Genomic DNA, 27,948 nt, shown 5'->3' with positions numbered 1-27,948 from the left:
TACAGCAGCTTCTCATACCCAATGCACGTTCCCTTCCCTCCTTCCCCATCCTTGTACTCACTCGGGGAACTCTCCCATCACAAGCGCGTTGATCTACACAAGAATCCTACTACACGGTGCATTAGTAAATCATGATGTAAATCAATCAAAAGGCGCTGTTCAGAGGAGCTTTTCTCATATCCTCACGTGACCTGAGGGAGACATTCTTCCTGCAGATGAAGCTTGCGAGCATACCACTACACACCACCCAACACAGGCTCTTGCAACCCTCTCGTGCTTTTTTCCATTGCTCTTTAAAGCAGCCACTGCAGTCTTCTAATCACGGGCGTTTTTTAACCCGTGTATGAGCGGAAATGCCCTTCTGTCATTGCCCACTCCAACATCTCCCGTTGACTGAAAATATCTTTGCCTGAGCACGAATCAGCGTGACACTCCTGCACGCACACGTGCACGCACCTCCCACAGAAATGCATCAAGCATTTGTGTTTCATTCCGGGTCCTGGCCAAGCTGTGCCAGGAAACCATCAAGCATGGTGCCCAACTGCCGCATTAGTTATTCTACGCAACGTGTCTTTAAATTCATCCAGCTGACAAGGCAAGTGGCTTTCTACAGTTAATTAGTAAGGCACACAGGTATTCAAAGGAGACCTGTGTGGGGCACAAAAGCTTGTTAAGGAACCCAGGGATTACCCACAGTACTATTAGGGAAAAGAGAAAAGAAAACAGCTTTAGAGTTATCACAGGAGATACTTAAACGCACCAGTCTAGCTTCTTAAACATGACCTACTAAAGAATTTACTATGTTCTACAATAGCTCCATGGCAAATATAGGAGTAAAATCTGTATGATGATGAGAACAGAGCGCACTAAAATCAGCCTGACACCCAGGGCTTCTCTATAATTAGAAGTGGTCGTTGGTGTAGCCACGTGACTACAGCGATAGCAGGAAATCCTCACAGCACAGGCAGGGCTTGCCCTGTTTTATTTAGAGAGTGTTTTATTCAGTGCAAATCGTAGCAACTTCTGAAGCTAAAACACCTTCTACAGCAACGTTTCGGATTTTGCCTAGCTGCATTGCCACAGGACCTCTGCGAGCCGGGCTATGGTAACAGGGCAGTGACACATGCTCCTAAACGATGCACCCATGTCACCAATACCTGAATCCAGCCCAGGCTTAAGAGACAGGACTGCTCTGTTCCCAATCCTGATGCTACATCACTGTTTAACCCTGGGTAAGTTATTTGACCACGCAGAATTCCAGAGCCTGCATTAACCTAATGAAGATAATAACAATAATCATGTGTGTCACAGATACAGCAGGGCTTGGTTATTATGTTCTTGTGAAGTGCTTAGAAGAGCCCCAGATGAAAGGGAAATTAGGAGAAGGAAGATTAATTAAAAGACATGTGCATCCCAAATAAAAAACAGACAGGAACATTTTTGTTGTTGCTGTTATTAGGAGAGAGAGTCTCTCTGATTTAGGGCACCTTTTATTTCTATGTTGGTAAAGCAGACCCATTTTAACCACTTTCTGTGTTCAAACTTTATTTGTAGATTGTGGGCAGGTGATAAAGGCTGCTGAGCCTCTGACATTGCAGACAAAGGCCTTTGATCAAAGGTCTGATTTCACAGTAACTGGCATGTGTGATACACCAGAGCTGCCAGGCCTGCCTCTGTTTTAACAGCCAAAACATGGAATCCAAAACTCACTGCCACTCTGAAGGAAAGTCTGGGATTGAAGAAAAAGCATAATTTCCCATGGACAAGCAGGCCATAGCGAGCATAGTCACTAGTGAGAAATGTTGCAAGGAAATTATGTCAAATTCCCAAGTGCTTGTTAATAACGACTCGTGCAAACGGACACATCTTTTCTACAGCACTTTTTATCCAGGCAGCACAAGGCACTCACCATTTAGGTCAGTATTGTTACCTGTTCTAAACACAGGGAAAGGGACCCGGTGAGAGACGCAGCGACATGCCTTTGCTCACATATAATTGAGCAGTACAGCCCAGAAAGACATTCAAGCTTCCTACTTTTTCCCCCAAGCCTCAGCCAGGACTGCTGTCCACTGGAGCAGGCTTCCTCCTTTGCCAAAGATGAACCCAAGTTCTTCCTGCAGCATGCTGGGAGTGTTAGATGCCATACTTCAATTCAACATCATCCAGTGACAAATACAGTTCTAACTCGAACTTCACGGTGTGAATTTCAAAGCGATACCAAATTCCGTGAACTATCCCTCCAGGCATTCAGTAATGAATTTCTTAAAAAATAGATGAGTACAGGAACCAGGGAAAAAAAAAAAAAAGTAATAATTGTACATTCTTTCCAGGACACAGGAAAACCTTTCCTTCACCTTGCACAGAAAGCTTTCTGTTTTTAAAAAATAGGGTGGTATTGAACCATTCATTTCTCAAGAGTCATTGTTTTTAAATTGCTGTCAGGAAGTCACCTACACTTTAATTTGTGATAATTAAAAACACAGTAGAACCAAAAAAAGGACAGAGCCTCTATTTATTTCATAAGACACTGCAATACAACTAGCTAAAGAGGGAGTTTGGGGTTCCCCCCCTTAACTATAAACAGTAAAAGGCTCTAATTTGTTCTGCTTCTGCTCATGAAATGTGCATTAATTCCTTAATGACAGGTGCACCTCAGAGTCAGGGTAGCTAATCACAGGATCAAGAGTTAATCACTGCACATAACTCATAGAAACCCACAACTTTTTCAGAGAACAGCTTGGCAAGGTCCCACGAGCCAGTTGACAGCAAGCTTAGAGCAAAAAGTTATTTCCTAAAAGTAGAACTAATAATCCTTATTTTCCTATGGCTTTATGTCTTGAGACAGCATTCTCCAATGCAGTCAGAGGTGGCAGATATTCAAAAATCTTTTGCCTTTGTGGTTTCTTCACATCTAATAAACGTTAAGATCATGTTACAGGGACTCCCTCATTTCCCTGGCTCCAAATTTCTATGAAACCTCTTGCAGCGCTGTATCTTTGAGAAGTCTTCCTTCTTCAAGTGTGGTCAAAATTGGCCAATGGATTAAAACAATAAGGGGTGAGGGATATAAAGAATAACCTAGAGAGACACTGACTTACAAAACATCCTTCATTTAAAAGAAATTGCTTCCATTGCAATTCATGTCTTCATTTACTGGAATTGCTGAAGTTCTTTGTCATGGTGACCATATTTTATTTCCAGAGTGACTTCCCTGTTTCAGAACAGCTATATGCATCATAGATCTGAAACCAGCCATCGTGGCTTTTCCTTTCTATACGGAAGCAAATCAGCAGTATTGCTCCACTGTACCTATAAACTCAGAAATGTGTGCATTATCCTGTATCAGTTACAATTCTCACTTTTGTTAGTCAACACGTCAATCCTTCAGTAAGATTTTTCATCCCACAACTCTGGTGAAAAACAGACCTAGCAAAATTTCTTGCAATGGTGTTCAATAACCTGAAGTTTCATAGCTGGTCAATAAAATGTCACTTTCAGGATAGACAGTCCTTAACTCTCATTCCTTATCTCAGGACGTTTTTATGTGTGAAGCGGAAAACTTAAATCTCCAGAGATAATCAAGATTGGACACAGGTGCTGCACATAAGGGACTATCACCGAAGTAAAGCAAACAGTATTTATCTTTCCCTCCCTACCCACACCCTACCTTTGCACAGTAATATCTAACATTTGAAGTGATGGGGTCAGAAAGAAAATGCTCAGCCACCAAACTTGTACGGAATATAAAAGGCAGAACTCCCTTTGAAGGAACAGCCTACTGTGGTCCTTTGAACATGCTTCCTCGCTGAATAGAGAAGAAAAAGAAACAATCCATTTTAAAATTAAAATGCAACCCAATCCTCAATTTGGTCAGTATTCCATGCTCTTTGGCCCTGCACTTCAGTTGCTGGTATTAAATGTACTTCTTTTAGGACACATGGCAATTCTTCTGATCATTTATTCTTGATTTAGATGTTGAGTAGAAAACAAAGCATCTTAGTCGTATGCCCATTAGAACGCTGCATAATATAGACGAGATGAAATGAAAAAAAAAAAGCAGTGCCAGTCTGAGGCAAAGGGAGGAAAAAAAACCTCAGTGCTGTCTGATTATTGAAAGTAAATCACAAAAGTATTGAAAAGTGCTTGTGTGGTCAGCAAATTTAAAGTAAACGAGGATTCAGGAAGTACTGCAAACTGAGCACCCAAATTGGTGCTACCAGATAAAGTGATTCTCAGATGAAAGAAACTCCTTGTCAAGCATTCTGCTGTGGGGGTATACATGTGGCACGTGGAGAGCAGACCTAAGGTCTTGCATAAACGTACCATGCCAAAAAGCTTTTATTCCTTCTGCTGATGACATCAGCTGGAATCATACTTGACTATGAGTACCCACATGGTCTGCAAGATACCTGCTGGGAAGTTGGGCTGTGGAGCACCTGCTGACCGCTGCATATCAATCCCTCAGCACTGAACCAAGAGAAGTTTGGTCTGCAGAGAAGGGCAGAACACACCATAGTACAGATAAAGCTCACCGCTGAACATGTTTTAGCATATATAGATGGTAGGTAATATAGATGGTAGGTAAATCCACAAGGACCTGACAAGATAGATACACGAGCTACCGTAGCACAAAGACCTTTATTTTCAAACGGGCAAACGCCAAGCTAGCGAGGGTGCTTTCAAGTCAGTCCAACAGCCAGACATGAATGCCACCCAAACACCAGCAGATATAGCTCTGTGCAGGTCTGAACAGGCACACCAGGTGTTCCCAGGAGGTATGCACTTTACCAAGGGAGCTGCGGCATTTTTCACCAACCTCCGCCTTGGAACGGCTTTCAGATGGGGTCCCAGAAGTCATTTACTCTGTAAGCTATTCCCTGCAAGGTACCGGGGATGATGGAAACGAAAACAAGAGAAAATTAATCTTTTCATTAATTTAGAAAGATGTAATTCATGACTCATAGCAAGCTTGTGTAAATAAACGGCATTGTTTAAATCTTACTTGTAATTATATTTCAAGCCAGAGACTTTCAAAGCTGCACTGAGAATATGGCATCCAATTGTCTAATTTATTGTTATTTTAAGCAGGTACTGTATGCCCGAATTCCCTTGGCAGATTATATCTCAGCTTAAGTGTTTTGCTAGAAGTAATTTTCACATTTTCATGACAGCAGCATCGAGAGGAAGGAATCAAACAAAAGAGAATTCCATCTATGTTATCCAATTCCTTTCTCTCTCTGGGATAAGATGAAAGGGATCTGTGCACAACTGCAAAGCCATACACTTGCTGCGCTCTGCCTGGTTTGGCACGTAAGAGAAAGTGGAAGTGAGGAAGGACCAAATGGAAGTGGTTTGAGAAAGGAAACAAACCAGCTTTCTTTACCAGCCATGTATTTCTCAGAAATATGAAAAACTGCTCTTTGTGCTCCTTCTCCTCACTATAGCAGCCACCTGTCCATTACAGCAATGGTAATTAATAAGGAACAAAAACCTGCAGGTAGATCACCTTGAAAGTCTTCTTTATACTTCATCAGCCTCCTGCAGTCCCCAGCCACAGACCCAAACTTCGTAAGGATCAAAAATGTAGGGAAAAGTAGAAGTTATTGAGGGGAAAATCATTTGTGGTAACGCATATATAAATCTGGAACACCAATCTGCCTACGAAGTGAGTCCTATTAACACCTCACTTGAAATATCCCAGGCCTGCTTAGAAGGCACCTGGTGATCCCCAAGGAAATCAATGCGATTTTGAGGAACTGTCACATCGGTGCTTGTTCTTAAAAAGTTGAACAGAGAACAAAAATGGTTGGAGAAGTGCCTGTCACACATCTACTGCTTTTTAATACCTGTCACAGTGTTGCATGAAATCTAAGACATGTAGCAAACACATGGAAAATTAGCAGCCCCCTAACATGGATCGCTGCTAATAGCCAGAAGGTTCATAGTCACCCATTTATTCAGGACAGAAGTGGAGTTGGGAAAGTTACCATCTGTCCTCTTCTCAGGGCACTGTTTTAACCAAGAGAGATTTCTACATGAACGTACAACCAAATCCTATAAAATGCTATATTTACTAGGACTGTAAGATATACATATTAAAAAAAATAAAATTGCTCTCTAAATCAGTTTAACTTTTTTTTTTTCCTGCTGCTAGGATATCTGAACTGCTCCTCCCTGAATTAAGAACCTTGCCTTCCATGTCAACTCAAATTGCCATGCAATGGATTTGCTTTTGGTTTCATCTCCTGCTCATTTTGCTCTCACTTTATGATGAAACTGACTGAAGATCCAGAACTGCTCCATGCACACTAAAACCAACCCCAAATACAGTGGCTTTTCCTTCTCTGTTTGGAAACATGATCAGCAGTTTGATTTTTGTATCATCATTATTTAAAAACAGACGCATAACCCTATCCCAGTCCTGAACCCACTTCAAATTTCTTTCGTTACTCAGCTGCATTCCTACCCAAGGTCTGCTACAGGTAAGAAAATACAACTTGACAGCTGAAATGGCAGAGACTGAGAGAAATCTCTTGCAATTACTTTTAAATGACCTGGAATTTCCAAGAACAGTCTTAATTCATCTCCTTGCAGGTGGGGTCACAAATTGCTGTTCCCGATCTTCTGATGCTCCAAGGGCCGAGAGGAAGACTGCAGATATTCAGGGACAACGGGTCATGTTAGATGTTAAAAGCTGCAGGTTTTAGAAATGACACAGGCATTTGTCAAATGCAGACATACTCCATCCTACTCCTACATTCTTTTTTGCATAATTTCCTAGTTTTATGCTGTTAATAATACCACTTTTTGATGGTGAGGGGAAAGAAAATATTCACCTCGGGCACAGCACCCTAGGATATTGCAAAAAGAAAAGGCTGCATAAAACAGCTGTAGACATAAGGATCCTGCTGTGTGCTGGAGGCGTAATACACCTCCATTCAGCTAAACTGTGCAACAGAGAAGTGGAGAAAAACTGCAGAAATTGCTTTGAAAACAAAAAACAAAAAAGTGTTTTCCTAGAGCCATCATCAGGTTTGCTTGTCAGTTCAGATGCCTTTTTTTTTGTGCTCCATTCAAATGCAAAGGAAACGCTTGCAGAAAATTGCTAGTTCTGATATTTACACCCTTCACATATGCAGCTGGAGTGAGATTTCTGTTGTGATGGAGCAACAGCATCAACAAAATAGTTTAAACCTAACATCAGTCATACTGCAAGAACTAGTTAAACATATATGCAAAAGACTTCTTGATTCCCTACTACATAGTCTCTAATCAACCTTATGCTTATACAATTTTTAAGTACTTAATTTTACAGCAAGTTTTAGGGAAATAGGCCATTTCAGGGTTAAGATTATGCTCTTGGAAGTAGGACTGAAGGAAGGAGGTTCATAAAAGAAGATGGATCATGAGAAACCTTCTCTCCACTTCAGCAAGGAAACAAGAAGCTGCACAGAAGGCAAATCTTTTTGGAGTCACCAGCAGAAATTTGTTTTATTTTGGCTTCCTATCTGACAACAGCACACACTCTGCCTTCTGCTGTGGCTTTGCAAAGAAACAGTTACAGAACCAGTCTTAACTTTTTAAGAAGAAGGATTTAAGAACTGCCATCTCCTGTGAGTTTGTTTACCCTGGTGATACTTGGCACTCTCCTTAAAACAAGCTGCTGCTGCAGTTACTGAATTCTTCTAAGACTCAACTCTTCAAAACCACATGGTTGTGCAGAAAATCCCCAAAACAGAAAAAACAGGCTCCAAACCCAGAATACAACTCAATCACAGCCAAAAAGTACTTATTTCTAAGTTCCATGGCAAACTTGAACAGCCTGCTCGTTACCGTGGCAATTGGTATCTGTAAGGTGTAAGTTTCCATCAGATGCCGCCATGCTCCTTTTATTTATTTATATATTTATTTATTTATTTTTAACAAACAGAACAGTGATGATTCCTAACACAAAAAGCTTGCTCAGACATAAGAAACAAGGCCACAGTTTAATCGACAGACAAATGAAAGGAGAACACAAGAACACAATTTCCATCACTCTGACAGGTTTCCTGACCAACTCAACACCTTCTTTTTCATACAACTGCTGTGAAACAAGCCTGCTCCTGTAAAGCTAGAGGTCACCTCCCTAAGCCACCTACCAGAACAACCACTTGCATGGCCATGGCCATGGTTGGAGGAGAAGCAAAAGCACCTGGAAGGGAAAGGGAAGGGAAGGTGGAATGTGGGTTCTCACTTCACTTTCTCTTCCCTGCAATAGAAGTTGCCTCGAAAGACAAAATTAACAATGTTACTGACTACAAATACTGAAGCAGGCCTTCAGAAATGACCAAGCACAACTTATTTCAGCAGACACTGAAACGCTCACCTTCACTGCGCCAGCTAAATACAGACTAATTCCAGAGACTCCTAAAGTGCTTCAAGTTGCATCAATTTCCTCTCCAAGTCCTCCATATTAATTGATGTGCTGTGAATTGCATCATCAGTTTCTGACAAAGTACAGGTATTTAAATGCCATCCATCATCATATTTTATTTAAAAGCCCTTATCCTCCTTTCTCCCCTTCACACACATGCTCCCTCCCTTTAAGCATAACACAGGGAAAGCCTCATGTTTTAATACACACTAACATCAGCTGCAAACAAGAGGTGTGAAAGGAAATTAGGTATGTGAGTCGACTCATTCACATATTAACTGCCTGTTCATTTGCAGGAGCATGGTACTTTGCCACCCTGGAAACCTCTTGCCAAACAAGAGGCAGTGAGGGGAGCATCGGTGTTTTTCCAGCAGCTTGAAAACCAATGGAGCATGTAGAGGAAAAGATACCTTCGTTTCTCTGAAAAGCCATTTCAGGATCAACATCTTCTAGCTGCTGTCCTCACTTTCCAAACATAAGGCAGACATTGGCATCATCACCAACATTAGGATATTAATAATAACTAACTAACTTACAGGACCACTGTGAGTATTGACTATTTGTGAGGAATTCTTATACACTGGACAGTCTCACTACTCCAGGTGGGAAAGCAGAGCTAGAGAGGCTGTGCCCAGTTATCCAAGAGCACACGGCAGGTCTGCAGGACGGTCACGCTGGGACACCGGCCAGCCGTGCTCCTTGTGTTCCTGCTGAAGTCCCCTGACACGACTGAGCCTCCTCCCTATCCTCTTCCTCTTTACCGCCCTGCCTCCAGCACTGCTTACAGGGATGCAGCAGGGTTAAAGAGCACAGTGACTTCTGCAATAGGATCCACTCTTGTGGACCGCAGGGCTCTGCGGCAGTCTGAACAACAGCGCTCCATGGCAGCGTCCAACGCCTGGCTTGAGCTCTCGGCTCCTTCCATTTATCCTTTCTAACATAGGAAAAATAAAGCAGTAAAATCTTGATCTCAGTCATACAATATAAACACTCTGCAACTGCCCCGTATTCACACTAACACGGCGAGACTTCAGCCCGGCTATTTTCCTTATAAACTTCACATTACTCAACTTTGATCAAGATATGAATATATCATTTCCTCTCTGAAACTTTTCAACCCAAAATAAACACTCCTCCTTCACAATCAAACATTTTTATACAAACCCACTACTAACGTTACACAGCACATCTGAAGAATAAACGGTTGCAGCCTATCAAGTAAAGCATTTTGCCGAAATTACACACTCTTCTTACACAAAATTACAGAACGTGGGTTTGCCTTCTCACCGTACCCAGGACTGCACAGAAGTGCACTGCAGCACCATATACACATCCTACAAACTGCTTCAGCCCCGTCTTCTGCTTCGTATTGAACAACACCGAATCCCATTAATTCGTTCAGAAGCAAAAATAACAATGGTCAGCCTTACTGGCTGAGGTCTGCCGACAGCAGATCCCTGTTATACATAAGGAAAGGCCAGTGAAGGAATTAGTGCCCATAGGTATGGCACAGGTGATCCGTGTGCTAAGCAGAGAGCTCTGTTCTCCTGACAGTTGTTATTTGTCTGCACAGCACGACAGTGTCTTCAATTGCAATTCCTAACTGTAAATGGAAATAATACATAATTAGTGTATAAGCAAAACGCCTTCCCCAGGCATTTCAGATTTGTTTAAGAAGCATCCGTGACTACTTTAGTAAGCATCAAAGCTCCACTAAATTTTAGAGCTGAGCAGAAAAGTAAAGATATCTAGAGCTTCAAGTGTCTTTGCACTTCCAGACTGACCTCCATCCAAAGGTTAGGTTACATCATAAGCCCTTGAAGATCCGAATAGTTCAGTTAATTGCATTTACTTGTCAAGTCCTCTTACTTGAGAAATCTATACTAAGGCTACAAGTATAGTAATGGTTATAACGACAACAGGGGATGCCCAGAGGATAAAATTGATGTAAAAAGCAAACAACAACAACAAAGGTTTAATTTCTCAGGGCTCCTAAAAAAAACCCAAACAAACAAACAACAAAAAAACACCAAGATGAAATCCAAATGAAATTATGAAAAGCAGATGAAAGTGCAACTCAGATCCATCTCTCTCTTCATCTCAGCATTTCAATATATCATTTATAATAAATGATATATTCTTTCAGTTTAAGACATAACAATTAAACATATGGCCTAAAATGAGAGACTGGGTGCTAGCTGAAACTCAAACCACGTAGCTAGTGATTTCAAACCAGCCAAAGGCTCATAGCAATATCTGACCCTTCTACTAGCTGATAGGAATTAAAGAGCAGAGAACATGATTTGGGAGATTCTTGGATTTTTGCCTAGCAAACACCTCGGAATTTGAGGTCTTGATCTCACATTTTGAAGTGTCCTAGAAGGGAACAGCCCTGTTCTCCAGCACATCCTTCTGCTGGAGGGTTACACGGCTGTCAAAGAACACAAACACAAACTTCTCTCTGCAGCCAACGTGCAATCCAAGTGCCTTTTTTATACATACAGCGGGCACCTTCTGCACCCCAGCACCCTGCTCACCACCTCCGCGGGGCTTTAGCACAGCACAAGAGGGAGCTTCTCAGTCCTCCCTGAGGCACAAACGTCTCTAACCTAGATTAAACAGAAAAAGACCACGCTGAAGAGTTTAAAACATTCAAAATTCCAGCTCAGAAAGAGAGAGCTGCCCGTGGCCAACATTTCTAAGGGCAAAATTACAGCATGCGGGAATTACAGATCTGCAGACAAACCAGCAATTTGTGAGGAATTCAAGTGACCAGAAGCGACAAATTAGGACCACAACGCTAACAAAATTAGACACAGTCTCCTTTTAACCTCATCTCTATTTTTAAGGGCTTTTTTTTTCTTCTTTTAAAGTTTTGTGTTCGTTTTGTTGTTAAAGTTTCCATGAAATTGGGCTGAGAGCAACTGTTTAGGAATGAAGTTTCCCCTAATTTACTCTCATTACCTTAGGATGTGTGAAACTATGCCCATGCCTGTACAAGAAGGTTTCTCTCAGCCATTTAACAGAGTGACAGAGTCACCCAGCGAAAATAAAACTCAGCGGCAACATGAAAATTTCCATAATCTTTGCAAATATTCCACTTGACAAGAGACTGTCAGCTGTAGGATTACTTTTTTAATTTTTGAAGTTCCCTTGCATCCTCCAGTCTTCTCTCTGGTTGGGGACACTGCAAGAGTCAAAAGGCAGCTCTTTCCCAGTGTGACTCTTGCTCATCTGCATGTTGATAGACTGAACTATGGAAAAACAAAACAAGAACCAAGCCAGTTTCCACCCCATCCACTCAATAACATCACACAACAGTATCTTTAAAACCACGCCTGTTCATCTGGATAATTACTCTAACAGTCCATCTAAGCATGGCCTCTCAGCCCCCATCTCCAAAGGAGAAAGCAAAACCTGAAGGAGAAGGAGGAAACAGCTCATCTGCTGAATACAATGTTCGGAAATGAGAAGTGAACATTCCTCACCAACGCAAGATGAATGTTCCCACCCGAGCACAAAGAAAGGGTTCATATGTCATATATTTTCCATTGTTCGAGCTTGCTTGTACATAAGTAACTACATTTAGCAATCACCAATGGGAGATATTTAGAAGCTAAAAAGATTAATGTTTTTAGCAGCGTAACAGCAGAAGCAACAAGGCAGGCTGCACCCTGTTCAGTCCCACCAACGTTCTCCAATTCTGACACCAAGATCCTCCCTTCCACGGGTACAGTTACCTCTGCAACACCCACCAGCGACATGTGCAACATCCACTGCCCAAATGAAAGCATCACATGAAAATTATCCACAATGAGGGGGCTGCAGCAACAAACCCCAAAGGAAACCAAATGCCAGTTTGCTGCTGGGTCTAAACAGGGCTCTTAGAAAGCTCCACTGCACAACGCTGTCTCAACGACTTTCACTGATAGAAAGGGACTGGATACAAAGTCCGAGTGCAATCAAACAATTCCGTTATTGAAAAAAGTGATTGTTTTGAAGTGAAAGATATTTAAATGAGACGGCTTCATGACACACAGAAATATCCTGTAGGTACTGATGGAGACAGTGGTTTCAAACTTCCACCCTGCAGAAGTGTTGGTTTGACTCCAAGGGGTTCAATCAGACAGTGCAAAGCACGATGGAAGAACTGGAGCCGCGCAGGCGAGTCTCATGGCCCGATGGCCGTTTCACGCCCGTGTGCTGCTGCATCTCACTCCTCCTCAGCACCATGCAGCTGCCGAGGCAGGTGTGTGTGGCACACGGGGTCCTGCATGGGGAAAAGGCAGCAGCTCTGTGCCCCAGAGAAGGCACAATGCCCAGAAGGTCTGAATAGAAACAGCAAGAGAGGCTTTACCAACCTACAATGGGTTTCAAACAGAAATCTGCAGTGTTCCACAAGTGACTGCCACTGCCTTGAATGGCCCAGCATCCTGCCACAGTTATCACTTGACACCAGTTGCTGGTGATTTGGGTTGCTGCCTTTATGTATTTAACAGAAACCTCATAACACTGCCCTTTCTCGCTTTCACTACGCGCGCTGAAAGCACCCGTCAACTGGACCCTGTAAAAATACAACGCAGAGTGTTTATGGACAAAGACAAGCTTTAGAAGACTGGCAAGGAATTAAGTGTCCTTAAAACTATTAATTGAGATAGAAGGAACAGGGAACGCTTATCAGCACGGGCTGCTGGCACACAAGGTCACAGCAGCAGCCAGCAATGGCAGGTGCAAATGATGAAATCTGTGTGCAAATTCTGGAGGGACAGCTTTGTAACAGAGGAGCTCTTCTCCACTGGGGCTGGTGCCACTGTTTAGTTTGATTTACACACAAGTGAGAGCCTGGGGGAGGGAGAGAAGGAAAGAAACAGAAAGAGCGAGGACCCTCCAAGCACCCATGCTGAACTTCAAGGGGGCAGGCAGCTGCAGTCTCGGCGGCAGGGGCACGGAACAGTGGTCCACAGCAAAATTACAGGGGGATCAGACAGCTGACATGGCACGGTCGTTGGGTAGGCAAAAAAATGACTTGCCTTCCCCTCAGCAAACCACACGCCACATAGCAATTTTGACTGGAAAGATGCTATCGTAGATTTAAAGAGAAACTAATCCGTTAAAAAAAAAAAAGTACATCACAGAGCAGGAGAGTCCAGAATCCGTGTGTGAATGCACCATCTCACACACAGACCGACACTTCATCCGTAACACTTGCAGATGCCACACTCTTTCAGCTTATCACCAAGTCTTTTACTACTTGGCTTTTAAGAGCTGCCAAGAGACTCTTTTCTAATCATAACTTGTAACCTAAAAGTACCCAAAGTGCGCTCTTGCTTGCTTCTAGCCCTGCAAGCTTCAAGAAGCACCCTGGGACTGTGTGTTTAAAGACAGAACAATTCAGTCTCTATTGCGTTCTGGCTTAAAAGGGGAAAAAACCCAAAACAATACCCACCAGAGTCTAGGATCAGGTCCTCCAGACTAAGCCCAAGAATATCACTAAAGAAATATTTAGGCACAATTTATTTTTGTTAAGCCTACCTTAAAATTGTCATGACACTACCTACCGGCATCTAAATTATACTTTCAAAATTATATATATTAATATATCTGAACTGTGTAATTATAAAGGAGCAGATATATTTTAGAAACATCATACTTATAAACCTATTTTTTTAAACAGAAACTTTCTGCATGACTGTAAGATCTGTATTTTAGGTCTCCTGTCTTTACGACTCAATACTAGCAGAGGCAACTGGAGTCCACATGTTCGAATGGAAGCTGCAAACAGTGATCTTTTACATTAAGTCCATGGCATTGATAATAAAAAGGAAAAGCAAATCTTACTCCTGTAGAACAAAAGCAACCCCTGAAAACAGTGGAAAAAACTGTGCTGCTAATAAATTTTCTTCTTACCAGCTTCCTTCACTAAAGCCAAGCTCATGCAAGCAAAATGTTTTATGCATTTGTTTCAATCTATCAAGAAAACTGAAGTGCTGAAAAACATTGGTTTTGTCAGCCAAAAGTGTGATTAATGAAACTTACAAATAGCTTAATCATCAGACCAGTGATTTAAATCTACTAACTAGTGATGTCCACACCATGACTGATCCTACCTGTTGTTTTCTGGCAACTGCATAGGAAATCTTTCCCACTCAAGTAGGGAAGTAGAATGTTCTTCAGCTGCACAAGTCTTCGAGTGAATAAAACCAAACATTGCCAGGTGTCAAACTCCAGTAATTCCTAAATGGTGATGAACATATTTCCTATTCAGATAGAAAATGTGAAGGGATGGTATAACAGAGCTTGACTAAATATTTAAATCAAAAAGGTTAAATCCTGATTCAGATTGTATAGCATGTGCTGACAGATAAAAACCTCTATCCAGCCTCTCACATAATTTGTGTTTTTATTCAAACATTAGCTCTACTGCTAATTTATTCTTGTTAAGTGAAGTGGCTTTCAGCAACACAAGTGATTTAAATGTACACTTGTGAGGCAAATGTAAGCCTGCAATGATGTACAGAGTTTGAGATTTATACCACTATATTTTTGAACATAATATGACTACAGAAGCATTACTAATTTTGAGTCACCTCCAAGTAAGTTTAACAAGTACAACAAAATGCAGAGCAAAAGTGATCTACCTCTCTCTTCTTCAGCTACTGTTGCAATCCTTCTTGATCCACAACCCAAAAACCTGATAATTTTGGTATCTTTGTAATAACTTAAAGTATATCCACCATACTTTCAATACCTGCCAAAAAAAATGTGCCTTAATGTCATGTCCATCTTAGCACACTTTTAAGGACAGAGGTAATTTAACTCTACTTGGAAAAGTGTTTTAGCTTCTAAGAGCTTTACTGAAGCATGGCATGAGAGATGAAGAATCTCTGGAAGGGCACTATGCAGCAACTCAACAAATGTGTTTTCACTAGAAATAAGCTCCAAGAAGCACAGCTGTTCTCCTGGACTGCATCTGTAACTTCCAACACACACAGGTTTAGAAAGATGCCCTGCTTCTCCAGTGCCCCCAGTCCCAGTGACTCAAGAGTATGACCCAAAACTTATTGCAGTCAGTAGTGAAAGACCTACCTAATTTCATGGGTGTTAGAGCACATAAAACAGTGCACTGGTTTCCAAAATTGGTCGCATATCTAAGCTTACAAAATAACTGCCAGCAATATCTATTTATGCCAAGCTCAAATTTGCCAACACGTAAGAGGTGCAAATTATGATTACCCAGAAATACAGGTTTTATGAAGGAAATAGCAACTAAATTTTAGCAGTGCTACCAAGACCCTGCTATAATGAAATAGGCAACAGAAGCAAACTCATTAATTTTATTGCTTTTTCGGTACTTCCATACAGTCCAAAGTACACCACAGAGCCAGCAAGCACACAGCAGTAGGGAAGTGTTGCAAACTGCTCATGAGCATCCAGCACCTGCATATATATATATAAAGTAGATAAAACGAACACAGAGGTAAATTAAAAAGTTGGCTATTCCCTCAACAGCTAAGAAATGCTGTTGGGGAGAAAGGCAGGGAGGAAAGGGCAGAAGATGCACTCACTGTGCTGAGTACTAGTGGATGAGTGTCCAACCTTTGGCCAGAATTAGCACCCAACAACCTCACATTCTGACCAGTGACTCAAGGTTTTTCACGAGGGATTGTGTAATTGTTTATGCAGTCTGTATGCAAGCACAGATGAACCAAACCACTGGGGTTCCTTTCATTTAATAAAAATCTCCCTTGCCTTAATACCAGTAGGGAATAAAACACACACAATATACATTTTTAGTGCCCCAAACACCACAACTTAATTGATCATCAGAAGCTCAAGAACCTCAGCACACTGTTGATATAGTAAAAAAATCAATGACTAGGAACCAGCACTTTAGTATTTCCCATATCTTCTAGGAAAGTCATCATGGAAAGATCAACATTTGCCCTTCCAAGCACTATTACTCCGGTATCCTGTTTGGTACTTCTGAGTTACAAATTCCTCAAAAATTGCAAAGGAAAAAAAAAGAAGTCTCACCTCCTAATACTGTCATTGATTTTTGTCCTCCTCCTTCTCTTCCCCATCAGAGAAGGAACTAACACATTCAAGACGGAGCTGATCAGGAACTGTCAGTTTTAATCAGAGCATTGTAGCTGTCAGTCACCGGTGGCCCTTGGGGTATTTTGTTTCCTGAATATATAAAAGATTGTTATCCTCAAAGTTAGTCAGCATTTCTGGCTGCTAGACGGAAATAACAAGGCTATTATAAATGCTTTAACATCAGTATAGCTGCAGCAGTATTTGCGTTCCAACAGCTTAACACACAAACACGTGCAATGGCCACTCTTTCTGAAGCACACTGGTGCATTAGAAACCATTTTCCCTTATTGCATAGTTTGTTTCCTAACTTCCACAGTCAGCATTTATTAATAGTGTTGCAATTCTATATTAATTATTATTTAGCACCGACAGGATGCCTGGAACTGCACAAAATTAGTCCCTGCCCCAAAGTGCTTAAGCAACCCTGGTTCAGTATTCCATAACCAACACCTTGCACACCAGCCTGCTCAATTACTAAAGCCCGGACAGCTGACCGAGTTATTTAACTCGTGCTGCTCAGGACAGCCAAGCCACAGTGGGTCTAGCTGGGATAAAGTTTGCAAGGACAATCCTGTTAGAGAAACGCACCCAATGCTAAAGGCAATGGAAAAATGAGAATCCAGTATCTTACAGGAAAAAAAAAAAAAATCCTGTCAATCTCACATTCTCAAATGAAAAGTCTCCCTGAAGTGGTTCGCAGCAAGAGCACACAGTGGTTTGTAAACTTCCCAAACTGCACACCTGGTAGCAAAACTGCTAAAGCAACTACATATGCCAGCAAAACCACAAAACGTCCAAGGTCATCACAGCAGCACAGGCACAAATCATGAAACACAGAGGTGACAGGCAGAAAGAGGTAAAAATTCCAAATGAACAACAAGGCAAGACCCCCCTTTTCAGCTCTGTACGGCTTTGTTGGCACGCTCTCCCGACGGATCGCTCCTCCGAAATGAGAGCATGCAGGCAGAGGACAGAGCAGACCATCAAACCACAGGACAGCCACACGCATCAAAGTCAACCCTCGGGTGGGTTTAACTCAAGCCCTGCAGGCTTCACGCAGACAGAAGTCCTGTTGACTCTGCTGGTTCACCCACCCTTGTTGTTTTCCACGCTGCCAAGCAGGCAGCGCTCATACGTTCTGAGATAATAATGACATGTTTCTAATACAAATCAAAAAAAATGAGACGCTATGAAACAAATAATTAACTGCATTCTGTTATTTACATAATTATTGGCAGAAGCCTGAAGAAAATGGATTACTGCAGTTTTGGTTGAATGCAGCCTTAAAATACTAAATAAATAAATAAAATCATCACATGCCAAGGCTGAAAGGATTTTCATTCCAGCATGTGCTTCTCATTCTGCCAGCCAAGCTCCGAGCTGCTACTGCAGTACTCTCCATATAACCCTGATCTTTTCCCTCTACTGTTCTGTTCAGCCACTGCAGTTGCTGGCCACCAGCAGAAGCATAGGAAAGGTGTCAAAAAAAAAACAAAAGGCCTGTAGGAGATAATATTGTTCACTAACAACATATCCCTGGTACGTTCACACTGCTGAGGCCTGAGTTTAGGTCTGGCGAGGCATGAAGCTGACTTTCTCCTCTGTATTTCTCTCCCTTCTCTTCAGCTAAAATCGCTCTATGATTTCAGCCGTGGCAGAAGATCAACAGATCTGGAGAAGGACGATCGATGTTTATTCCCCCAGAAACAGAAGTACAGAATAGGTGGGAGCAGCTACATTGCTCTCACGACATGCTTTGTTGCTCTCTAGAAGGATCAACCTGACAGAACTCAATGCCCTACTCTGTCGTTCTATACATTGAGATAACGTGGTGGTTCCCAGCCACGTCTTGTGTGGAGGCTTCCACAAAACACGTGTCTTGAGGAGCAGAAAGAGACCACCACAGGATCCTGAACCTTCATCCAAGAGACTTCCAAAAGAATCCTTCAGCCACTCCTGACTGGCAACAGGCCCAAAGCAACGACCTCAAAAGTGAAGGATTCTACATCCCTTTAGTCATCCAAGATCCTCCACATTCTCACTTTCCTGAGTATTTATACTGCTGTAAAACTGGAAGCATGGAAATTAGCGTTCCCTCCCTTTCACTTCCTGCCCCTGCAACCCTACAGAAATAGCTGGGTTACGTAAGACAGAAATACCCACAAAATAACAACGAAAACAGATGTGTCAAAAAAAGAAAAAATGTGTATGAGATGCCTACCATGTGTGCCAATTCCAGGTAAAGTCCTCATCCAGTCTATGAATAGCACGGTAATAGGGAGGTTCTAGCAGTCAAAGCTCAGAACTAAGGGTTTGGTGGGCTTTTTTTTTGTTTGAGGTTGTTTTGGGGTTTTATTTATTTTGCCTGTATCTATCTCAGATTTGCTTCTTGAGTTTCAGACCAAGAATTTCAGACCAGTTCACTAAAAATGCAATTTTCAAGAGAGATCCATGCCAAGTTCTGTACCTAAACTTCTCTGGAAACCACTAGAAGTTGTTCACCTCACTTATACTTCTCTGGGCTCTGAGTCCAACCTCATTTTGCTCAACTCTCATTAACTCCCATGGCCCCTTAGGCACTTCACAGGTCCTTCGTAGAACACTTTTTGAATATGCATTACTTTTTTCCTACAACAACTCATCATCCTACATCCGCAGTGCCAACTTCCAGAAAACGTTCTCAACCAGCAGAAGGGTGTCATCCTCCATCATCCATTTCCAACAGACATCTTCATGCTTTCTCCTGTCATGCTCATCACATTAGGTAAATGTTGTCTGCAAACACTTGCTGAAAGCTACCGTTGTCTTCCCTCCAATCCCTCCTAGCTCTTTGGCTATGCTGCCTACCAAATAAGTCATATCTGCTGTACCTTTACAAACATTATTTGATTCAAGCAACACATTATAACATCACCTTTCAATCACAAGTTCCTTAGCACTTAAGAGTCCAAGTAAGAGCTATGGAATTTCATATCAGGGGAAGTCACCAGCTTTTAACAACATCAGTTGAACTTAGTAGCCCACCATATCTAATGGGCAGCTTATTTGATTCCGATGTAGAGTCTACCAGACGCAATACAGAATAAATGTTTAATAAATAGGAACAACTAAAAACAAGTTGACTAATAGAATTTACCTTATTACAGTTTGACATGGTATTTGAAAAGTCCTGAAGGAATGATTACAGACTTCCCACACTTTTGATCAGAGAAACTTTTCCACACAGCTTCTGATATTGACAGTCTCAGTGATCAAGGGACTAGTAAGATCATCACATTATTCTTAAGAACACACTCAATATTTATGAGGATCTTAACTCCATGTAATAAAAGCCATATTCACTGACTGGGATGACTTGGATGCTTTGGGGATAAAATTAATCAACATGCATGAAAGATGACCTCAAAGTCAAACAGGAAAGTCTGCACATAATAACAAAGATAGTTACTATCTGGCAAACCTACATCACAAGGAAGAAAAATACTATGATTAAACATAATAAGACTTCACTTGAAATGTAAAATACTCCAGAACAAATCCTGCCAACTCACATAAGAACTGGTAAACAGGAAGCAGCTGACTATGCAATAAAACCCATCGCACAGGGAAAAGACGATGTTAGAAGACTAGATGCTACCACACCGTCCCCATCCTTGTGCTGCAGGGTGCTTTCTATCGCCTGCTGTTGAAGCACGTGAGGTTCAATCCTTCTAGATTCTGCTCGCTGTGCAGAACTTGAATTTGGAGCCTCTAACAGGTACCCATTGTCCAAGCAAAACACTGCCGTCCTTTTTGCCAATTCTCACGTGCGCGAGCTAGTGGCACTGCTGGATCAAACAGGTTCTGTCAAAATTCTTTTCTAATATTTTCCAACATTACACTCGCTCCACAGCTGAGTCCTAGGTTGAGATTAGCTCAACAAGAGACAAAAAAGGAGGAGCTTGCACTGCCACTTCATGATTTCCGTCCTGAAACTATGAGCACTGGGTATAGTCTTGTTACAACGGAGATAGGGGCTTTATTTATCCCATTACATATATGGATGTCAGACTGCACAAAGAGCATTCAGTGTGAAACATCACTATCACAAATGCGAGCTCACAAGTAAAAAGAAGCAGTTTTGGCTTATAACCTCTTGAATGCCTCTGCACTCCAGAGTTAGTGTTGAACCTTTCCTAACCCTTCAGTTACAACTTGTACTACATAGTTTTAAACTTGACTTTCAACTTTCAGTAATCATTTGCATGTATGTATCTTCAAAGAATGGTATTTGATTTGCAACTATGTGTTGTAATGAGAGGCTAATTAACACAAATATGGTTATTAGCAAGTTACAGACATTTACAGGACAAAAACAGCAGTCCAAAGCCTATGGGGTACTGTGTCACAGGGACAAAGAACCTCAAGGATGAACTAACACCAGCCAAGACTCTGCCACTAACCACATCACCACAGGCAAATCGCCGACACTCTACAACTCTGTTTCCCCTTCTGTAGTGGAATAGTAAGACTCGTTTACTTTGTTGGGTAGTTCTCCAGCTTAATTAAATCATTACCTTTAAATTAAAGGCACTACAGAAATGCCAGGAAGTAGCATCTGAATTAGAAGGTGGAGGTGACACCCTAATGAAGCAAGACTATTTTCATCGTCAACAGCAGCCATAGTAAAAGGTCATCCCTGGCATAATCATGAAGCCACATTCCAAGCTTCTGAAGATAAGGTGACTTTTCCCAAAACTTCATTAAGGTAAAAGGTATGTCCCAGCATCACCAGATGGCTGAAATGCTGGAGTTTCACAGCTAATCTACAATGGTTTCATTACTGCTACTTTTCCTTTTCTTTACTCTTTGCTTTCCTAATAGCAGCAAAATACCACCGCTCTTGAAAGAATGCTTTTTCCACAGGCAACTGTTTTCCGTATGATCAAAGACCTAACAAGAAAATTGCAGACGATCATTTCCCTTCAAGTCAGTAATGTGCAGCACAGAGTTTTCAAACTTTTCTTTAGAGGAGCCACAGTAGAGGTACTTCCACTTTTTGTCTGGGACAGCATCTCCCAAATATCACTATATTTTAATGTTACACACACACACTGGAAATTCCCAACTCTATGTAAACATAAGGACATTATTTAAAGACCCTTTATTACTCTACAGGCTTCTTATTTTTTAAGTGTTGGAAGAAACTTACTCTTAAACAGTGAGAAGCAGGCTACTCCTCCATGGAGACCCACTTTCATCATGTATTCCCAAAAGAGCTGCAACTTAGCATGAGGCATGAAGCTGTGTGTGTCCTGCATCTCAGAAACTGTACTCAAGTTCTGTCATGGAACGTCCCACATACCAAAAGGCATATGCCATCCTAAATTCACTTAGTCTATACTGGGAAGTTATTAAACCAAAACTAGGGAAACAGGCAGCTACTTCCTTGTTTGTTGCACCTGAAAAAAAAGATTACTCAAGAACAACTCATTATATACAATGTCTTTGTATCCAGAGTGTAAACACCAAGAAATACCACATTTGGTGTTTACCTTTCAGCAATGCAAAAGCATTTGCTTTTTACTTTGAGGAGCAAGATGTGCTATAGGAGAGGGCAGCCTAGTTCTTTCTATTACATAACACGCATCCAGTCAACACAGAGATCTTATCTAGCTTCTGTGAGGTTATGTTAGTAAATAGTGGAAGAGACCCAGGGAATTACATTTGCAAAGAACTCCATGTATGATCTTTTTTCCAAGTGACTAAATATATACTTGCATATACTTACTATATGCATACACTAAATATATGTGCTTTTTTTTATATTTGCATTTGTGACCAGGAAGACCAAAATGATTGCAACCAAGTTTTCGAGATTGAAGATGTACTTGCAGTATTGTGCCCGTACAACTGGATTCTCTGTTTGCTTATGTCCGTCTGGCAGCTGCTTACTAATCACTTTTGAGTCTGCTGACCTGCTTTTGACTGTATTTGACAGCAGGAAGAAGTCCCAAAGCTCCCAACACTTCCATTAAAAAAAAAATGGTTGGGTAGATGAGAAACTCTTATAAGACAGAAGAGAAAGGTTAATGACAAAGGTCAACTCTTACTTGACGTCAGAGAACCCACAGGAGGGATCACCCTAGAGACACAAATCCTTAGGAGCCAGTTTCCATTGGTATTGCTACTCTTCTAGCACTTGTTTCAAAGAGAGCTGGAACCAGAAATTAATTTCAGTTCTCACAACAGTTCACTGGCCTTAGGTAAATCGTAACGTCTGATGCTACTTCCCCTGCCATAATGTGGCTAGTGTTAAACTCCCTTATTACGTTGCTGCAACAATTCATATTTGAAATGTACTTTGAAGGTCTGAAGAGCTGTATTCACTAATTATTACCTGTCTTGAGACATGAGCTGAATATTCAAAGCACTAGCTTGATTCATATGCAAGTGCACATCACATAAGTATTTGGTATGCACTAAGACTCAAAATATAAAAGCAAAGATTGCTTTTAGAGAAGACTTTATTATAAAGCCAGTTTTGAGCTCAAAATACATCATTTTTATTACCACAGCTCTTCTATTAGACTGGATGTAAATTATTCCTTGCTTTGGATTGGCACTTTACAAAACACCGGTTTGAAAAATAAATACCCATTGACAGAAGGATCATGCAAAATTTGATTCTGTCCCAAAAGGAAAGTCTGATGTCTGAGATCTTAAACCTTTGATACCAAGTTGAATGCTAACAGATAAGTTCCACAGGGCAGTTATTGAGCAACGTAAAACCAGAGCTTATCCTAGAAATACTGGCAATCATAGCATTGGGACTGGCAATGCTACATCACAGTGGGCAGGTATTTTTATCCTCTCTTTGGTCAGGCACTTTCCAGCCTCTCCAGAAACAAAGATGCTTCTTCCTTCCTTTGCCAGAGCATCCCATGCCTTCTGTTCTGGCAGGCAGAAAAATCAGAGGACAAAGGTCTTGCTGAAACCATTAGATCAAATAGGTGATCAAGACAGTGGCTTTTTTTTTTTAAAAACCGAGCATGCACAAGACATGGGATAGCTTCCTGAAAAGGCAACTTTCCACGCATTAAAGGAAAATGGTGTTTTGTGGTAGAACTCTCTACAAGAGAGACTCCTATTTGAGGGCGAGGGAGCAAACTACAATTCCCTTCAATAATAACACATCAACCTTGTATCTTTAAGCTTCCTCCTGTAGCACATTGACCAGCTACCAACCAGATACTCAATACTTCCCAATATTGGCCTTTACATCCCCTGAAGGAGCAAGCACTGCCTAAAAATAATAATAAAAGAGCCACAACAGCATCAGCTAAATTTTCATTCTAATCCTCCCCAACTGCCTACCACAGACAAAACAAAGCCAACCTGGCCAACTTCTTCTGACAACAGTGATGTGATTTATGTCCATTGCACTCTGTTACTGCCCTACAAACATATATTATTTTAACGCAGTATATACAAATATCTGATTTGTTTAACACCACCTGGAGTCTTAGTGATTAAAATATGTATATGCATAGAGCAAAATTTATACGCGCACAAACCCTTTTATAAGCTCTGAAGACAAAATTATCAGTATTGCCAAACGCAGAATATGTATTATATTGTAATTACACAAGACAGTTGAATACCAACAAGCCTACTTCATTTCTAATTAGAAAAAGTTCAGTAATCATCTTCTTCCCTGCTGTTATTGCCTGACAAGAATAAATGAGGAGTCCCCTCTAGGGACTACACAGTAAACATCCCAACACGCGTTTGCTCCAGAGCTGAGCTTCACAGCAGTAGTAACCACTGAGGAGCGCAGTGCTCTTCACACAGCGCAGCTGGCAAAGCGCATCCGTCGTGATTTTAAAGTGTTTACCTCGAGAAGACGGAGGCTTTGCAAAGTGCAATGCAGCTGCCTTGCTGCTGCCTCTGCGCATCGCCCCGCCGCCAGCCAGCAGAAACCACCCGGCGCTGCGTTCCCACCTGCCTGGGAGTTGTGCAGAGAAGGGACCTCCTTGGCAGAGGACGGAAGGACAGCCCGACAGCCTGGCTCTTCAGGCTGGAGGGACTCAGCAGAAACAAAGCAAAGGTGGTTTGCTTCGGTACCACGTTCACCCGCGGAACCCAAAGCGATCGCGTGCCTCTATTTCCCCCGTTTCACGGCAGGCTGGCTGTATCTGGCAGCTGCACCTGCCACCCTCAGCGTTTATACTCTTCATCAGATCGATAACGCTTCGCCCATCAAATCACATAAAGTCTCCTTCGCATCTGCCAGCGCTACCCGGCATCAGTCCTTGGCAAAAAATCCCACCAAACATCTACTCCGCCGCCGAGCCGAGCCAAACAAAGGACACCTCCTTCTATTTTCGATAAAATTCAGACAAACTAGAGAACAATACCGGAGGGTCTGCACAATGGGCACCGGCCGCAGCCGCCCACGCCACATCCCCGCTGCCGACTTACTCCCGCCCAGGCACGGCGAACCGGAGCCCCCGGCCCGGCTCGGAGAACGAGCCCCGCTGCCCACTCCCCCCACCCCCCGCCCCCGGGACGGCCCTACCGGGCGGTGGGCACGGAGGCCGCCGCACCGTGCCCGGGCAGAGGCAGGGAACGGCTCCCGCCGCAGCGGGCCCGGGCGCCCCTCACGGGGCGGCACGCCGGGGGATGCCCTCACCTGCCACCGTGTACCGGTCCAGGTAGTTGAGCACGTTGCCCACGCTGAGGATACCGGCGGCCGCCACCCGGGCCCGGCCGAGGCTCGGCGCCTTGTGGCGGGCGGCCGGGCGCTCGGGGTGCTTGCCGGCCGCCGGCGGGTTCATCCTGCCCGACAGCGTCTGCACCTCGCCCTCGGCGCCCCGGCCGCAGCAGCCCCGCTCGCCGTCTTCCTCCTCCTCCTCGTCGCCGGCTCGGAGCCGCCCGCCGCAGCCCGGGCTGCTGCCGGAGGAGCCGTCGCTTTCCAGGCACATCATGGGCTGCGGGAGGCAACCGCGGCGCGCAGGAGCCCGCGCGGAGTGGCCGCCGGTGCGCGCTCAGCGCCGCATCCCGCCGCCGCCTGCGGGACCGGCTGCGCCCGCCGCCGCTGACAGCCGCGCGGGGGGGGCGGGGCCCGGCGCAGGCTCCGCCCCCGCCTCCGCGCGCCGCGCCCCGCCCCGCCTCAGCGGCCGCGCGCAGCCGCGCGCCCCGCCCCGCCCCGCGCGGCAGGGGTCTGCTCCGCGCCCTGAGGCGGCCCCGCGGGGCCGGCGGCCGCCCGCTGCCCCGGGGCGCGTTCGGGTGGTGCCAGCGCGGCGGGGCTCGGCAGCCCGCTCCCTTTACCCAGATTTTGTTGTTCTAGCGCCCTGCGCCGCGGCTCCGAACACACCGGTGGGCGGGACCGGGCAGTCAGCCGGCAAAAAGGTGCCAAAGACAAGGGCCGAGCAACGCTGGTCTGTGTCCGACAGCGAGCTCCGCATGGGCCACCGGCCCGCCCTCAGGTTTGGCTTTCAGAGCAAACCTGTGGGGAAAAAATAAAAATGTCCTTGCGTAATTCCGACCTCCAGAAGCCTCCGCAGTCACACACAGAGCGCTGCCAGGGAAGGGACCATGTCGTGAGGCAGCGCATGCTGGCGTGCCCTGGCACTGCCAACCGCACAGCTCCTGCGCGGCCCCAGACATTTTCCCTATTGCACAGAAGTTGCTTCAGGAACGACATGCATCTTCAAAGGAAGTAAAATTGCTCCAAAGTCTCCCCCCGCTGAAAACAGTTTCATCCTGCTCCCTGTTAAGTTCCACCTTTGAGCTCACAACAGCCAGAGAAATTTCATTTCAAAAGGAGAAGTCTTCAAAGAGATAAAAGTGTTCGCAACCAGAGTGGCTCCAGCCTGTCGTACCTGTAGTAAAACTACAAAAGCCGACTGAAAACAGAGAAATAAAATGACTGCTAGAGAGCCAACGTGTACTTGTCCAAGCACAGAAAGTTAGGATTTCGGATTTCTCTCAGTTTGTCGATCTTACCTACAAAACTGTACCATGATTAAAGCCTTTGTCTCAGGGACACGCATCTAAACAACCCCCCTGTCACCGACTTCTGAGGAAACCAGAGCTGCTCACAGCACAAGGCGGCGTGTGTGTGCTCAGCATACCTGGCTTTGTCACACCCTTTTCACAGGGCTCGCACCGATGACACCAGGGCCGGACTATGCCGGTAATCTGGTGAGATACCACAAAAGGAACCCCCAGGATGGTGCTGGTGGAAAGGGCAGTTTGCGGTGAGTCAGCGTGGGATCAGTGCTGTTTGAGCAACGCGCCGTTGAGGAAAGGAGCGAGCACCGTTTCTGATGAGAAATGACACTCCCAGACAGCCATAAGTGACATTTTTGTGTTGAGACTAGGTCTGCACAGGTATTCCAGAGATTTGGTAACAGAAACAGCATAGCTGGATTAACATAGGATAACGTTCTGGTTGACTTGTCCAAATCTAGGGAATCATTTTTTACCCCATAGCAGCATCTGCAGTTCAGATGTGACTGACTATATGGTAAGGGTTATACTAACACAAGTGCTGCTTCACATTCCCACTAATTTCAGAATTTCTAGAATTAGTGGTGTACACTAATGTGGTCAAGTGACAGTGCTCACCCGGAATATTTTATAGCCCCAAAGGATAAAAATAGAGTAGAACCGAAAAGAAGAAAAGGAAGGAAGGGGGTATGTGTGTGTGTGTGTGAAACATCTTCACAAAGACCATGCAGCTTGCCCAGCAGTGAAGGCAAAACTCATACGTTCCTCAAGTTAGACACATCAGGTGCTAAACACAGCTGAACTACAGGCTCGAGGAGCTCCACAGAGGCCAGCCAAAGTAACCAGGAACCCTGAAATGTGCATGGTCTGCTCCAAAGTCTATTCCACTTTTTTTTTTTTCCACTGCTTGGGCTGCCCCTGAGCTTCACACAGAGAAAACAATGTTCAGAAGATGTTAAGGAGATTAAAAGGTAAGACAAAATTAAAGACTTTAGTCTTCTGGATCAGATGGCTGCCCTGAAAGCAACTAAGAAAGCACAGTCTTGTTAAGAAACAGAAGTTTAATTTCATTTATTTCTTTTCATTTGTAACCAATACCAAGCATGCAAACACAGCTGACACTGAAGCCAAGGTGGCTTACTGCACATGAAAATAACTGCCTAAAAAGGCTGGGGAGTGACTTCTCCAAATCCCTTCAATCCAGCAAATTCTTATTAAAGGTCAACATATACGCTCCAAATTTTGGGCAGGCTTCTCATGGCCATTGAACACAAAGCAGTGCAGGACCAGGCTGAAAGGGCTTAATAAGTGACCTTGAAGGGACCATGGCAGGGGGGTTGGAACTAGATGATCTTTAAGGTCCCTTCCAACCCTAACCATTCTATGATTCTATGATTCTATGAATAAGAGCATCCTTTTGTTTTTGACACAGAGAGGAG

General features: G+C 43.4%; 1 protein-coding gene across 1 annotated transcript in view; it reads right to left on the bottom strand.

The window, feature by feature from the left end:
* LOC104377372 (SPNS lysolipid transporter 2, sphingosine-1-phosphate) overlaps positions 1-25,482 on the bottom strand; it is a 118,680-nt gene extending 93,198 nt beyond the window's left edge. The window contains exon 1 of the mRNA XM_086624891.1: positions 25,188-25,482. Within this exon, the coding sequence (XP_086481017.1) occupies positions 25,188-25,482 (295 nt within the window). The remainder of the gene's footprint in view (positions 1-25,187) is intronic.
* Between the last annotated feature and the right edge of the window lie 2,466 nt (positions 25,483-27,948).

The sequence above is a fragment of the Tauraco erythrolophus genome, chromosome 21 (assembly GCF_009769465.1).
Source record: "Tauraco erythrolophus isolate bTauEry1 chromosome 21, bTauEry1.pri, whole genome shotgun sequence".
In the NCBI taxonomy this organism is placed as follows: domain Eukaryota; kingdom Metazoa; phylum Chordata; class Aves; order Musophagiformes; family Musophagidae; genus Tauraco; species Tauraco erythrolophus.
The sequence above is the reverse complement of the archived record's forward strand: the minus strand, read 5'-3'. Positions and strand labels throughout refer to the sequence as shown.